We start from the raw sequence: 16,531 nt of genomic DNA, 5'->3' as shown, positions 1-16,531 counted from the left end.
AGAGAGAGAAAGGACAGAGAGGAAGGACAGATAGCAAGAGGACAGATAGGAAGGACAGATAGAGAGAGGACAGAGAGGAAGAACAGATAGAGAGAGGACAGAAAGGAAGGACAGATAGAGAGAGGACAGAGAGGAAGAACAGATAGAGAGAGGACAGAAAGGAAGGAAGGACAGATAGAGAGAGGACAGAGAGGAAGGACAGATAGAGAGAGGACAGAGAGGAAGGACAGACAGATAGAGAGAGGACAGAGAGGGAGGACAGACAGATAGAGAGAGAACAGAGAGGAAGGACAGAGAGAGAACAGAGAGGAAGGACAGATAGAGAGAGGAAGGACAGATAGCAAGAGGACAGAGAGGATGGACAGATGGAGAGAGGAAGGACAGAGAGGAAGGACAGATACAGAGAGGAAGGACAGATAGCAAGAGGACAGAGAGGAAGGACAGATGGAGAGAGGAAGGACAGAGAGGAAGGACAGATAGCAAGAGGACAGAGAGGAAGGACAGAGAGAGGACAGAGAGGAAGGACAGATAGAGAGAGGACAGAGAGGAAGGACAGATAGAGAGAGGACAGAGAGGAAGGACAGATAGCAAGAGGACAGAGAGGAAGGACAGATAGCAAGAGGACAGAGAGGAAGGACAGATTGAGAGAGGACAGAGAGGAAGGACAGATAGCAAGAGGACAGATAGAGAGATAGAGAGAGAGTGAGGTCTGGGGTCCGCTCACCAACCAAGATTTCACAAAATGGGGCAAACACCAAATTGAGACTCTGCATGCAGAATTCTGCAAAAATATCCCCCGTGTACAACGTAGAACACCAAATAATGCATGCAGAGCAGAATTAGGCCGATACCCACTAATTATCAAAATCCAGAAAAGAGACGTTAAATTCTACAACCACCTAAAAGGAAGCGATTCCCAAACCTTCCATAACAAAGCCATCACCTACAGAGAGATGAACCTGGAGAAGAGTCCCCTAAGCAAGCTGGTCCTGGGGCTCTGTTCACAAACACAAACACACCCCACAAAGCCCCAGGACAACAGCACAATTAGACCCAACCAAATCATGAGAAAACAAAAAGATAATTACTTGACACATTGGAAAGAATTAACAAAAAAACTGAGCCAACTAGAATGCTATTTGGCCCTAAACAGAGAGTATACAGTGGCAGAATACCTAACCACTGTGACTGACCCAAACTTAAGGAAAGCTTTGACTATGTACAGACTCAGTGAGCATAGCCTTGCTATTGAGAAAGGCCGCCGTAGGCAGACATGGCTCTCAAGAGAAGACAGGCTATGTGCACACTGCCCACAAAATGAGGTGGAAACTGAGCTGCACTTTCTAACCTCCTGCCCAATGTATGACCATATTAGAGACACATATTTCCCTCAGATTACACAGATCCACAAAGAATTAGAAAACAAACCCAATTTTGATAAACTCCCATATCTACTGGGTGAAATACCACAGTGTGCCATCACAGCAGCAAGATTTGTGACCTGTTGCCACAAGAAAAGGGCAACCAGTGAAGAACAAACACCATTGTAAATACAACCCATATTTATGCTTATTTATTTTAACTTGTGTGCTTTAACCATTTGTACATTGTTACAACACTGTATATATATATAATATAACATTTGTAATGTCTTTATTGTTTTGAAACTTCTGTATGTGTAATGTTTACTGTTAATTCGTTTTGTTTGTTTCACTTTTGTATAATATCTACCTCATTTGCTTTGGCAATGTTAACACATGTTTCCCATGACAATAAAGACCCTTGAATTGAATTGAATTGAGAGAGAGACAGACAGAGACAGACAGAGACAGACAGAGACAGAAACAGATAGAGAGTGAGTGAGTGAGACACACAGAGACAGAGAGAGTGAGAGTGATACACCTTGAACAGGACAGTATCAGAACCTTTGCTATGGACCTAAATGATACAACACTTGGCAGGGACCCACACACCCATCACCCCAGCAGCAGAGGCCCCCCGCCCCACCTTCTGAAACAACAGTAGCCCCATCATCCCCACGAGAGAAGAGCTAGACACGGCTTAATATAGCACAGCTCTACTAGACCAGGCCCAACACAGCACAGATTTACCAGACCAGACCCGCCTCAGGACAGCTCCACTAGGCCCGGCCCATCACAACACAGCTCTACTAGACCCCATCACAACTCAGCTCTACTAGACCCCATCACAACACAGCTCTACTAGACCCCATCACAACACAGCTCTACCAGACCCCATCACAACACAGCTCTACTAGACCCCATCACAACACAGCTCTACTAGACCCCATCACAACACAGCTCTACTAGACCCCATCACAACACAACTCTACTAGACCCCATCACAACACAACTCTACTAGACCCCATCACAACACAGCTATACCAGACCCCATCACAACACAGCTCTACTAGACCCATCACAACACAGCTCTACTAGACCCCATCACAACACAGCTCTACTAGACCCCATCACAACACAGCTCTACTAGACCTCATCACAACACAACTCTACTAGACCCCATCACAACACAGCTCTACTAGACCCCATCACAACACAACTCTACTAGACCCCATCACAACACAGCTCTACTAGACCCATCACAACACAGCTCTACTAGACCCCATCACAACACAGCTCTACTAGACCCCATCACAACACAGCTCTACTAGACCCCATCACAACACAGCTCTACTAGACCCCATCACAACACAGCTCTACTAGACCCATCACAACACAGCTCTACTAGACCCCATCACAACACAGCTCTACTAGACCCCATCACAACACAGCTCTACTAGACCCATCACAACACAGCTCTACTAGACCCCATCACAACACAACTCTACTAGACCCCATCACAACACAACTCTACTTAATTGCCTTAATAGACCTTAATTGCCTACCGTGTGTAAGCTGTTAGTGTCTTAACAACCGTTCCACAGGTGCATGTTCATTAATTGTTTATTGTTCACTGAACAAGTATGCGACACAGTGTTTAAACCCTTTACAATGAAGATCTGTGAAGTTATTTGGATTTTTATGAATGATCTTTTAAAGACAGGGTCCTGAAAAAGGGAAGTTTATTTTTTTGCTGAGTTTAGTTGCGGAGTCCCTGTAATCCTAAATTCAGATCATTCAGGCGAGAAAAAACATCACCCAGATAGATGACATGATGATGAAAATTACAGGCCTCTCTTATCTTTTTAAGTGGGAGAACTTGCACAATTGGTGGCTTTTTTTGCCCCACTGTAACTGAGTCAGGTTTGTAGGCCTCCTTGCTCGCACACGCTTTTTCAGTTCTGCCTACAACTTTGGAAGTATGCTTGGGGGTCATTGTCCATTTGGAAGACTCATTTGCGACCAAGTTTTAACTTCCTGACTGATGTCTTGAGATGTTGCTTCAATATATCCACGTACTTTTTCCATCCTCCTGATGCCATCTATTTTGTGAAGTGCACCAGTCCCTCCTGCAGCAAAGCAGCCCCACAACATGATGCTGCCACCCCCGTGCTTCACGGTTGGGATGGTGTTCTTCGGCTTGCAAGCCTCCACCTTTTTCCTCCAAACATAACGATGGTCATTATGGCCAATCAGTTCTATTTTTGTTTCATCAGACCAGAAGACATTTCTCCAAAAAGTACGAACTTTGTCCCCATGTGCAGTTGCAAACCGTAGTCTGGCTTTTTTATGGCGGTTTTGGAGCAGTGGCTTCTTCCTTGCCGAGCGGCCTTTCAGGTTATGTCGATATAGGACTCGTTTTACTGTGATATAGATACTTTTGTACCTGTTTCCTCCAGCATCTTCACAAGGTCCTTTGCTGTTGTTCTGGGATTGATTTGCACTTTTCGCACCAAAGAACGTTCATCTCTAGGAGACAGAACGCGTCTCCTTCCTGAGCGGTATGACGGCTGCGTGGTCCCATGGTGTTTGTACTTGCGTACTATTGTTTGTACAGATGAACGTGGTTCCTTCAGGCGTTTGGAAATTGCTCCCAAGGATGAACCAGACTTGTGGAGGTCTACAATTTTTTTCTGAGGTCTTGGCTGATTTCTTTTGATTTTCCCATGATGTCAAGCAAAGAGACACTGAGTTTGAAGGTAGGCTATGAAATACATCCACAGGTACACCTCCAATTGACTCAAATGATGTCAATTAACCTATCAGACGCTTCTAATACAATGACATAATTTTCTGGAATTTTCCAAGCTGTTTAAAGGCACAGTCAACTTAGTGTATGTAAACTGATACAGTGAATTATAAGTGAAATAATCTGTCTGTAAACAACTGTTGGAAAAATTACTTGTTAACAAGAAATTTGTGGAGTGGCTGAAAAACGAGTTAATGACTCTAACCTGAGTGTATGTAAACCTCCGACTTCAACTGTATCACTTAATCCATATTAAAGACAAGACACTTCCATCAATGTAATTGTCTGCATAATTTAAAATCCCAATATATATATATTTTTAAATATATAAAATACAGTGCCTTTGGAAAGTATTCAGACCCTTTGACTTTTTCACATATTGTTAGGTTATAGCCTTATTCTAAAATTTACTAAATTGTTGTTTTTCTCATCTATCTACACACAATACCCCAGAATGACAAAGCAAAAACAGGTTTGATTTATTTGCTAATATATATATATATATAAAAAACTGAAATATCACATTTACATAAGTTTTCAGACCATTTACTCAGTACTCTGTTGAAGCACCTTTGGCAGCGATTACAGCATTGAGTCTTCTTGGGTATGACGCTACAAGCTTGGCACACCTGTATTTGGGGAGTTTCTCTAATTCTTCTCTGCAGATCCTCTCAAGCTCTGTCTGGTTGGATGGGGAGTGTCGCTGCACAGCTATTTTCAGGTCCCTCCAGAGATGTTCAATCGGGTTCAAGTCCGGGCTCTGGCTGGGCCACTCAAGGACATTCAGAGACTTGTCCCGAAGCCCCTCCTGCGTTGTCTTGGCTGTGTGCTTAGGATCGATGTCCTATTAGAAGGTGAACCTTCGCTCCAGTCTGAGGTCCTGAGCGCTCTGGAGCAGGTTTTCATCAAGGATCTCTCTGTACTTTGCTCCGTTCATCTTTGCCTTGATCCTGCCGCTAAAACATCCCCACAGCATGATCCTGCCACCACCATGCTTCACCGTAGGGATGATGCCAGGTTTCCTCCAGACGTGATGCTTGGCATTCAGGCCAAAGAGTTCAATCTTGGTTTCATCAGACCAGAGAATCTTGTTTCTCATGGTCTGAGAGTCCGTTAGGTGCCTTTTGGCAAACTCCAAGCAGGCCGTCATGTGTCTTTTACTGAGGAGTGGCTTCCATCTGGCCACTCTACCATAAAGGCCTGATTGGTGGAGTGCTGCAGAGATGGTTGTCCTTCTGGAAGGTTCCCCCATCTCCACAGCCTCTGTATGAGCTGTAAAATATGACCCGGATTCACTGAGAGACAACGAGCAGCACAGCATTACGCCACGGCCCCTTGTCAAAAGTAGTGCACTATAAAGGGAACAGAGAAAATGGCGTCTCTCTACTCAGTAGTTTGAACAACAACAATAATATCTGGAATCTGGGATTAACATCCGAAACCCCTGCAGCTATTTGCCTGACCATGGCTATCTATATATTCTGAGTAGCATTAGACCTTAAAATGATTGAAAATGAAATTATTCTCCTTCATAGGGATGTGGTTTTATGTCTCTTGAACACTTGGTATGTATAATAACAACCTAGTTAAATAACAGCAGGTTATAACCTACCAGTCTGGTTAAATAGGTACGTAGATTAACAGGTTATAACCTACCAGTCTGGTTAAATAGGTATGTAGAATAACAGCAGGTTATAACCTACCAGTCTGGTTAAATAGATATGTAGAATAACAGCAGGTTATAACCTACCAGTCTGGTTAAATAGGTACGTAGATTAACAGCAGGTTATAACCTACCAGTCTGGTTAAATAGATACGTAGATTAACAGCAGGTTATAACCTACCAGTCTGGTTAAATAGGTACGTAGATTAACAGCAGGTTATAACCTACCAGTCTGGTTAAATAGATATGTAGAATAACAGCAGGTTATAACCTACCAGTCTGGTTAAATAGGTACGTAGATTAACAGCAGGTTATAACCTACCAGTCTGGTTAAATAGGTACGTTAAATAACAGCAGGTTATAACCTACCAGTCTGGTTAAATAGGTACGTAGATTAACAGCAGGTTATAACCTACCAGTCTGGTTAAATAGATACGTAGAATAACAGCAGGTTATAACCTACCAGTCTGGTTAAATAGGTACGTAGAATAACAGCAGGTTATAACCTACCAGTCTGGTTAAATAGGTACGTAGAATAACAGCAGGTTATAACCTACCAGTCTGGTTAAATAGGTACGTAGATTAACAGCAGGTTATAACCTACCAGTCTGGTTAAATAGGTACGTTAAATAACAGCAGGTTATAACCTACCAGTCTGGTTAAATAGGTACGTAGATTAACAGCAGGTTATAACCTACCAGTCTGGTTAAATAGGTACGTAGAATAACAGGTTATAACCTACCAGTCTGGTTAAATAGATACGTAGAATAACAGCAGGTTATAACCTACCAGTCTGGTTAAATAGGTACGTAGATTAACAGCAGGTTATAACCTACCAGTCTGGTTAAATAGGTACGTAGAATAACAGCAGGTTAAGCCTTGGCAGGAACTAATGGGGATCCATAATAAACCCCAGGAAGAGTAGCTGCTGCCTTGGCAGGAACTAATGGGGATCCATAATAAACCCCAGGAAGAGTAGCTGCTGCCTTGGCAGGAACTAATGGGGACCCATAATAAACCCCAGGAAGAGTAGCTGCTGCCTTGGCAGGAACTAATGGGGATCCATAATAAACCCCAGGAAGAGTAGCTGCTGCCTTGACAGGAACTAATGGGGACCCATAATAAACCCCAGGAAGAGTAGCTGCTGCCTTGGCAGGAACTAATGGGGATCCGTAATAAACCCCAGGAAGAGTAGCTGCTGCCTTGGCAGGAACTAATGGGGATCCATAATAAACCCCAGGAAGAGTAGCTGCTGTCTTGGCAGGAACTAATGGGGATCCATAATAAACCCCAGGAAGAGTAGCTGCTGCCTTGGCAGGAACTAATGGGGATCCATAATAAACCCCAGGAAGAGTAGCTGCTGCCTTGACAGGAACTAATGGGGATCCATAATAAACCCCAGGAAGAGTAGCTGCTGTCTTGGCAGGAACTAATGGGGATCTATAATAAAACCCCAGGAAGAGTAGCTGCTGCCTTGGCAGGAACTAATGGGGATCCATAATAAACCCCAGGAAGAGTAGCTGCTGCCTTGGCAGGAACTAATGGGGATCCATAATAAACCCCAGGAAGAGTAGCTGCTGCCTTGGCAGGAACTAATGGGGATCCATAATAAACCCCAGGAAGAGTAGCTGCTGCCTTGGCAGGAACTAATGGGGATCCATAATAAACCCCAGGAAGAGTAGCTGCTGCCTTGACAGGAACTAATGGGGATCCTTAATAAACCCCAGGAAGAGTAGCTGCTGCCTTGGCAGGAACTAATGGGGATCCATAATAAACCCCAGGAAGAGTAGCTGCTGCCTTGGCAGGAACTAATGGGGATCCATAATAAACCCCAGGAAGAGTAGCTGCTGCCTTGGCAGGAACTAATGGGGATCCATAATAAACCCCAGGAAGAGTAGCTGCTGCCTTGGCAGGAACTAATGGTGATCCATAATAAACCCCAGGAAGAGTAGCTGCTGCCTTGGCAGGAACTAATGGGGATCCATAATAAACCCCAGGAAGAGTAGCTGCTGCCTTGACAGGAACTAATGGGGATCCGTAATAAACCCCAGGAAGAGTAGCTGCTGCTTTGACAGGAACTAATGGGGATCCGTAATAAACCCCAGGAAGAGTAGCTGCTTCCTTGGCAGGAAATAATGGGGATACATAATAAACCCCAGGAAGAGTAGCTGCTGCCTTGGCAGGAAATAATGGGGATCCATAATAAATACAATACAAACTACCAGTCTAGTTAAATAGCTAAGGGGTAACACAGGAGTGAATGACAGATAATTTACTCCATGGAGTGAGGGAGGGACTAGGCAGTGTGGTCCCTACCATCGTTGGCTGACTTAGTGATGAGTTGACCACAGTCCATAACCCTAACATCAGCATACGGCCTGCTGGCTCCGTCCGTCTTCAGACCCTCAATCCTCTTGATCACCTCAAAGCCTGAGATGACCAGGCCAAACACCACATGGACCCTGCAGAGAGGAGAAGGGGTCAGAGAGAGGTGGAAAGGTACCACAGTACCACAGAGAGGTTAGGGACCACAGTACCACAGAGAGGTTAGGGCCAACCAAGATAGTTGTACTGATTAATGCTATGTGTACTGCCAAGTAAACCTTCTCTGGAGCTGCAAGGTCGTGAGACAAGACATACCCATCGAGATGAGGTGCTGTCTTGGTGGTTCTGTTCCAGGAATCCAACCAGGGTTGGGTTACAGTCCAGTATGGCCCGGGCAGAGTTATGGAACACAGCCAGAAAGGAGGGAGAGAATGAGAGGACAGATCACGGCAAACACAACCATTATATATATTATACATAGCACTCATCTGCAACACGTCTTTGAAATGTTTCGTTTAGAGGTAAAAAAATGTCATGACCAATTATACTGGGCTTAAAGAAGAGCTATAGTTGAGGTATTCTGTTATCAGGTGAGGACAGGTGTGTGTGTGTTGAGGTATTCTGTTATGAGGTGAGGACAGGTGTGTGTTGAGGTATTCTGCTATCAGGTGAGGACAGGTGTGTGTGTTGAGGTATTCTGTTATCAGGTGAGGACAGGTGTGTGTGTGTTGAGGTATTCTGCTTTGAGGTGAGGATAGGTGTGTGTTGAGGTATTCTGTTATCAGGTGAGGACAGGTGTGTGTGTGTGTTGAGGTATTCTGTTATGAGGTGAGGACAGGTGTGTGTGTTGAGGTATTCTGCTTTGAGGTGAGGACAGGTGTGTGTGTTGAGGTATTCTGTTATCAGGTGAGGACAGGTGTGTGTGTGTGTTGAGGTATTCTGCTATGAGGTGAGGACAGGTGTGTGTTGAGGTATTCTGTTATGAGGTGAGGACAGGTGTGTGTGTTGAGGTATTCTGTTATGAGGTGAGGACAGGTGTGTGTTGAGGTATTCTGTTATGAGGTGAGGACAGGTGTGTGTGTTGAGGTATTCTGTTATGAGGTGAGGACAGGTGTGTGTTGAGGTATTCTGTTATGAGGTGAGGACAGGTGTGTGTGTTGAGGTATTCTGTTATCAGGTGAGGACAGGTGTGTGTTGAGGTATTCTGTTATCAGGTGAGGACAGGTGTGTGTGTTGAGGTATTCTGTTATCAGGTGAGGACAGGTGTGTGTTGAGGTATTCTGTTATGAGGTGAGGACAGGTGTGTGTGTGTTGAGGTATTCTGTTATGAGGTGAGGACAGGTGTGTGTGTGTTGAGGTATTCTGTTATGAGGTGAGGACAGGTGTGTGTGGAGGTATTCTGTTATCAGGTGAGGACAGGTGTGTGTGTGTGTTGAGGTATTCTGCTATGAGGTGAGGACAGGTGTGTGTTGAGGTATTCTGTTATGAGGTGATGACAGGTGTGTGTGTGTGTTGAGGTATTCTGTTATGAGGTGAGGACAGGTGTGTGTTGAGGTATTCTGTTATGAGGTGAGGACAGGTGTGTGTGTGTGTTGAGGTATTCTGTTATGAGGTGAGGACAGGTGTGTGTTGAGGTATTCTGTTATGAGGTGAGGACAGGTGTGTGTTGAGGTATTCTGTTATCAGGTGAGGACAGGTGTGTGTGTGTGTTGAGGTATTCTGTTATGAGGTGAGGACAGGTGTGTGTTGAGGTATTCTGTTATGAGGTGAGGACAGGTGTGTGTTGAGGTATTCTGTTATCAGGTGAGGACAGGTGTGTGTGTGTGTTGAGGTATTCTGTTATCAGGTGAGGACAGGTGTGTGTTGAGGTATTCTGTTATCAGGTGAGGACAGGTGTGTGTTGAGGTATTCTGTTATGAGGTGAGGACAGGTGTGTGTGTGTTGAGGTATTCTGTTATGAGGTGAGGACAGGTGTGTGTGTGTTGAGGTATTCTGTTATGAGGTGAGGACAGGTGTGTGTGGAGGTATTCTGTTATCAGGTGAGGACAGGTGTGTGTTGAGGTATTCTGTTATGAGGTGAGGACAGGTGTGTGGTGAGGTATTCTGCTATCAGGTGATGAGGTATTCTGGAGCCATGAACAACAGAACATTTTGTGACAACGCAGTCATTGTCATGCTATAGCATCATGACGAAATGTCAAATGACTCACTGTGCTCAATGTCAGAAGTAGACAATACATGTTCACACTACAATAATATATATCATCTAGACGGATGTTCAAACGACTGCTGGCTCTGTTGTGTTGCTGCCCTGGTGCAGTAGAGAACAGGCTGTGTTCATAGTGTACATTAAGTCACGGCCCTAGAAAATCCCTTTCATTTCTTTTCCTGATTCCATCTCGTTTTTTACCCAAATTCTGTTTCCTCGTTTAGTTTTTACAGTTTTCCATTTTTCAAAAATGGTTCAGGTTTTCGCTCTCAAAAAATCACACTTTTTTTATAATAGAAAAACAATCAGATTTGATGTTTTAAGTCCACCAACCGTGCTTAAACCACATCAGGAGACCCCTTTTGAGATCTGGGAAAAATTATTTAACTCAACTACGCACCAGACATAGACCGAGTTTGCAAAACAAAATGGCCACTGGATTGAGGCAAATAATCATGATATTCTGCAAAGTAGGCGTTGGTTACATTGTAGTTAACATTCAACTGAGAAAGTTTTTGGGAAAGTCATTACATTAGCATCATCGCTAACAGCTACTACAAAAAGCGGTAGACAAACGCACACAGACATTCCCGTGCTGATAACTCTTCATGTTTTACGATAATCCGGGGAAAATAAATTACTTTTCTAATAAATTCAATACATTTAGTTGATGCATTTGTAATATTGTTGAATTCCATTTTAATGATTGCATCTGCATTCTCCGCAACGTGGATTTTATAGGGCCCTACTACGTTTAAAACAGACTAGTGAATGAGAGATAAAGACAGACAGGAGAAGAGAGGAGAGAGAGACAGAAACAGCCCCGGAGACATATTACCTTGGAAGAGCACGATGACTTTCTGCAAATTTTACACAAAAATGGCAAGAGAAACATTGTAACTTATTTGTGGGCAAAAATAAGGAATCCATGTTTGTTTATTTCTGTGCATTAAAGCACATCGACTGACTGAAGGGGAGAAGGGTTGTAAAATTCAGACAAAATTATGCAATTTTGTGCTTAGCTTTGAATACACAAATAGACAGGCCTCTATTCTGCAGTGCTTAGCCCTGACGTAACACATAGACAGGCCTCTATTCTGCAGTGCTTAGCCCTGACGTAACACATAGACAGGCCTCTATTCTGCAGTGCTTAGCCCTGACGTAACACATAGACAGGCCTCTATTCTGCAGTGCTTAGCCCTGACGTAACACATAGACAGGCCTCTATTCTGCAGTGCTTAGCCCTGACGTAACACATAGACAGGCCTCTATTCTGCAGTGCTTAGCTCTGACGTAACACATAGACAGGCCTCTATTCTGCAGTGCTTAGCCCTGACGTAACACATAGACAGGCCTCTATTCTGCAGTGCTTAGCCCTAACGAAACACATAGACAGGCCTCTATTCTGCAGTGCTAGCCCTGACGTAACACATAGACAGGCCTCTATTCTGCAGTGCTTAGCCCTGACGTAACACATAGACAGGCCTCTATTCTGCAGTGCTTAGCCCTGACGTAACACATAGACAGGCCTCTATTCTGCAGTGCTTAGCCCTGACGTAACACATAGACAGGCCTCTATTCTGCAGTGCTTAGCCCTGACGTAACACATAAACAGGCCTCTATTCTGCAGTGCTTAGCCCTGACGTAACACATAGACAGGCCTCTATTCTGCAGTGCTTAGCCCTGACGTAACACATAGACAGGCCTCTATTCTGCAGTGCTTAGCCCTGACGTAACACATAGACAGGCCTCTATTCTGCAGTGCTTAGCCCTGACGTAACACATAGACAGGCCTCTATTCTGCAGTGCTTAGCCCTGACGTAACACATAGACAGGCCTCTATTCTGCAGTGCTTAGCCCTGACGTAACACATAGACAGGCCTCTATTCTCCAGTGCTTAGCCCTGACGTAACACATAGACAGGCCTCTATTCTGCAGTGCTTAGCCCTGACGTAACACATAGACAGGCCTCTATTCTGCAGTGCTTAGCCCTGACGTAACACATAGACAGGCCTCTATTCTCCAGTGCTTAGCCCTGACGTAACACATAGACAGGCCTCTATTCTGCAGTGCTTAGCCCTGACGTAACACATAGACAGGCCTCTATTCTGCAGTGCTTAGCCCTGACGTAACACATAGACAGGCCTCTATTCTGCAGTGCTTAGCCCTGACGTAACACATAGACAGGCCTCTATTCTGCAGTGCTTAGCCCTGACGTAACACATAGACAGGCCTCTATTCTGCAGTGCTTAGCCCTGACGTAACACATAGACAGGCCTCTATTCTGCAGTGCTTAGCCCTGACGTAACACATAGACAGGCCTCTATTCTGCAGTGCTTAGCTCTGACGTAACACATAGACAGGCCTCTATTCTGCAGTGCTTAGCCCTGACATAATACATACAGTTGAAGTCGGAAGCTTACAAACACTCAGGTTGGAGTCATTAAAACTCGTTTTTCAACCACTCCACAAATTTCTTGTCAACAAACTATATAGTTTAGGCAAGTCGGTTAGAACATATACTTTGTGCATGACACAAGCCATTTTTCCAACAATTGTTTTACAGACAGATTATTTCACTTATAATTCACTGTATCACAATTCCAGTGGGTCAGAAGTTTACATACACTAAGTTGACTGTGCAGTTAAACAGCTTGGAAAATTCCAGAAAATTATGTCATGGCATTAAAAGCTTCTGATAGGCTAATTGACATCATTTGAGTCAATTGGAGGTGTACCTGTGGATGTATTTCAAGGCCTACCTTCAAACTCAGTGCCTCTTCTCTTGACATCATGGGAAAATCAAAAGAAATCAGCCAAGACCTCCGAAAAACAATTGTAGACCTCAACAAGTCTGGTTCATGCTTGGGAGCAATTTCCAAACGCCTGAAGGTACCACGTTTATCTGTACAAACAATAGTACGCAAGTATAAACACCATGAGACCATGCAGCCATCATACCGCTCAGGAAGGAGACACATTCTGTCTCCTAAAGATGAACGTACTTTGGTGCGAAAAGTGCAAATCAATCCCAGAACAACAGCAAAGGACCTTGTGAAGATGCTGGAGGAAACAGGTACAAATGTATCTATAGCCACAGTGAAACGAGTCCTATATCGACATAACCTGAAAGGCCGCTCAGCAAGGAAGAAGCCACTGCTCCAAAACCGCCATAAAAAAGCCAGACTACGGTTTGCAAAGACAAAGATCGTACTTTTTGAGAAATGTCCTCTGGTCTGATGAAACAAAAATAGAACTGATTGGCCATAATGACCATCGTTATGTTTGGAGGAAAAAGGGGGAGGCTTGCAAGCCGAAGAACACCATCCCAACCGTGAAGCACGGGGGTGGCAGCATCATGTTGTGGGGGTGCCTTGCTGCAGGAGGGACTGGTGCACTTCACAAAATAGATGACATCATGAGGATAGAAAATTATGTGGATATATTGAAGCAACATCTCAAGACATCAGTCAGGAAGTTAAAGCTTGGTCGCAAATGGGTCTTCCAAATGGACAATGATCCCAAGCATACTTCCAAAGTTGTGGCAAAATGGCTTAAGGACAACAAAGTCAAGGTATTGGAGTGGCCATCACAAAGCCCTGACCTCAATCCTACAGAAAATCTGTGGGCAGATCTGAAAAAGCGTGTGCGAGCGAGCAAGGAGGCCCACAAACCTGACTCAGTTACACCAGCTCTGTCAGGAGGAATGGGCCAAAATTCACCCAACTTATTGTGGGAAGCTTGTGGAAGGCTACCCGAAACATTTGACCCAAGTTAAACAATTTAAAGGCAATGCTACCAAATACTAATGGAGTCGATGTAAACTTCTGACCCACTGGGATTGTGATGGAAGAATTAAAAGCTGAAATAAATCATTCTCTCTACTATTATTCTGACATTTCACATTCTTAAAATAAAATGGTGATCCTAACTGACCTAAGACAGGGAAACTTTACTAGGATTAAATGTCAGGAATTGTGAAAAACTACATTTAAATGTATTTGGCTAAGGTGTATGTAAACTTCCGACTTCACCTGTATATAGACAGGCCTCTATCTGCAATGCTTAGCCACGGCATAATACACAGACAGGCCTCAGATAAACAGCAAAACAAATGAGCTGAACCTGAAATGAACCTAGAGCTACAGAAGGACATCTCATGTGGAAACCTATCGACCAGAAAGTAAATGTTATGACACTTTGATGAATTTCTACTCACATGAAGAATTGTGACCCGTTGGTGTGTTTGCCGCGGTTGGCCATGGACAACAGGAAAGCTCGGTCGTGTTTGAGAATAAAGTTCTCGTCTATTTGAGAGAGAGAGACAGGGACAATCTGTGAGATTTTACACCTCTCTCTGTCCGTGGTGGAGGTGGTGAGAGAGAGGGATAGAGATGGATAGAGGGAGTGAGAGGGACAGAGAGAGAGAGGGATGATAGAGGGCGAAAGAGAGGCAAAGTCAGAGGAGAGAGGGAGGACAGAGGAATGGATAAAGGAATAGAGAGATAGAGAGAGGGGGGAATAGAGGAAGAGAGGGGGATAGAGGAAGAGAGGGGAATAGAGGAAGAGAGGGGGATAGAGGAAGAGAGGGGGATAGAGGAAGAGAGGGGGATAGAGGAAGAGAGGGGGATAGAGGAAGAGAGGGGGATAGAGGAAGAGAGGGGGATAGAGGAGGAGAGGGAGATAGAGGAAGAGAGGGGGATAGAGGAAGAGAGGGGGATAGAGGAAGAGAGGGGGATAGAGGAAGAGAGGGGGATAGAGGAAGAGAGGGGGATAGAGGAAGAGAGGGGAATAGAGGAAGAGAGGGGGATAGAGGAAGAGAGGGGGATAGAGGAAGAGAGGGGAATAGAGGAAGAGAGGGGAATAGAGGAAGAGAGGGGGATAGAGGAAGAGAGGGGGATAGAGGAAGAGAGGGGGATAGAGGAAGAGAGGGGGATAGAGGAAGAGAGGGGGATAGAGGAAGAGAGGGGAATAGAGGAAGAGAGGGGGATAGAGGAAGAGAGGGAGATAGAGGAAGAGAGGGGGATAGAGGAAGAGAGGGGGATAGAGGAAGAGAGGGGGATAGATGAAGAGAGGGGGATAGAGGAAGAGAGGGGAATAGAGGAAGAGAGGGGGATAGAGGAGGAGAGGGAGATAGAGGAAGAGAGGGGGATAGAGGAAGAGAGGGGGATAGAGGAAGAGAGGGGGATAGATGAAGAGAGGGGGATAGAGGAAGAGAGGGGGATAGAGGAGGAGAGGGAGATAGAGGAAGAGAGGGGGATAGAGGAAGAGAGGGGGATAGAGGAAGAGAGGGGGATAGAGGAAGAGAGGGGGATAGAGGAAGAGAGGGGAATAGAGGAAGAGAGGGGGATAGAGGAAGAGAGGGGGATAGAGGAAGAGAGGGGGATAGAGGAAGAGAGGGGGATAGAGGAAGAGAGGGGGATAGAGGAAGAGAGGGGGATAGAGGAAGAGAGGGGGATAGAGGAAGAGAGGGGGATAGAGGAAGAGAGGGGGATAGAGGAAGAGAGGGGGATAGATGAAGAGAGCCAGGGATGTATCAAGGGTTAGAGGGATGGATAAAGAGAGGGATAGACAGAAAGAGGGTGAGTGAGGGCGAGAGAGAGAGCGAGGTACAGAGGGAGAGGGCGCGAGGGACAGAGGGAGAGAGCGCGAGGGACAGAGGGCGAGGGACAGAGGGACAGAGCGCGAGGGACAGAGGGAGAGAGCGCGAGGGACAGAGGGAGAGAGCGCGAGGGACAGAGGGAGAGAGCGCGAGGGACAGAGGGAGAGAGCGCGAGGGACAGAGGGAGAGAGCGCGAGGGACAGAGGGAGAGAGCGCGAGGGACAGAGGGAGAGAGAGCGAGGGACAGAGGGAGAGAGAGCGAGGGAGAGAGCGCGAGGGACAGAGAGCGAGGGACAGAGGGAGAGAGCGCGAGGGACAGAGGGAGAGAGCGCGAGGGACAGAGGGAGAGAGCGCGAGGGACAGAGGGAGAGAGAGCGAGGGACAGAGGGAGAGAGAGCGAGGGACAGAGCGCGAGGGACAGAGGGAGAGAGCGCGAGGGACAGAGAGCGAGGGACAGAGGGAGAGAGCGCGAGGGACAGAGGGAGAGAGCGCGAGGGACAGAGGGAGAGAGCGCGAGGGACAGAGGGAGAGAGCGCGAGGGACAGAGCGCGAGGGACAGAGA

At 45.6% G+C, this 16,531-nt stretch overlaps 1 protein-coding gene across 1 annotated transcript in view; it reads right to left on the bottom strand.

Annotated features, from left to right (window-relative positions):
* The window catches only part of nktr (natural killer cell triggering receptor), a gene marked incomplete in the record, with an annotated part of 137,988 nt that overhangs the window by 76,501 nt on the left and 44,956 nt on the right, over positions 1-16,531 (bottom strand). The window contains 3 exon segments of the mRNA XM_055882226.1: positions 8,150-8,295; positions 8,474-8,503; positions 14,587-14,674. Of these exon segments, the coding sequence (XP_055738201.1) occupies positions 8,150-8,295; positions 8,474-8,503; positions 14,587-14,674 (264 nt within the window).

The sequence above is a fragment of the Salvelinus fontinalis genome, chromosome 25, assembly GCF_029448725.1.
Source record: "Salvelinus fontinalis isolate EN_2023a chromosome 25, ASM2944872v1, whole genome shotgun sequence".
Taxonomy (NCBI): Eukaryota; Metazoa; Chordata; class Actinopteri; order Salmoniformes; family Salmonidae; genus Salvelinus; species Salvelinus fontinalis.
Note: the sequence above shows the minus strand (reverse complement) of the source record. Positions and strands in the feature narration are given on the sequence as shown.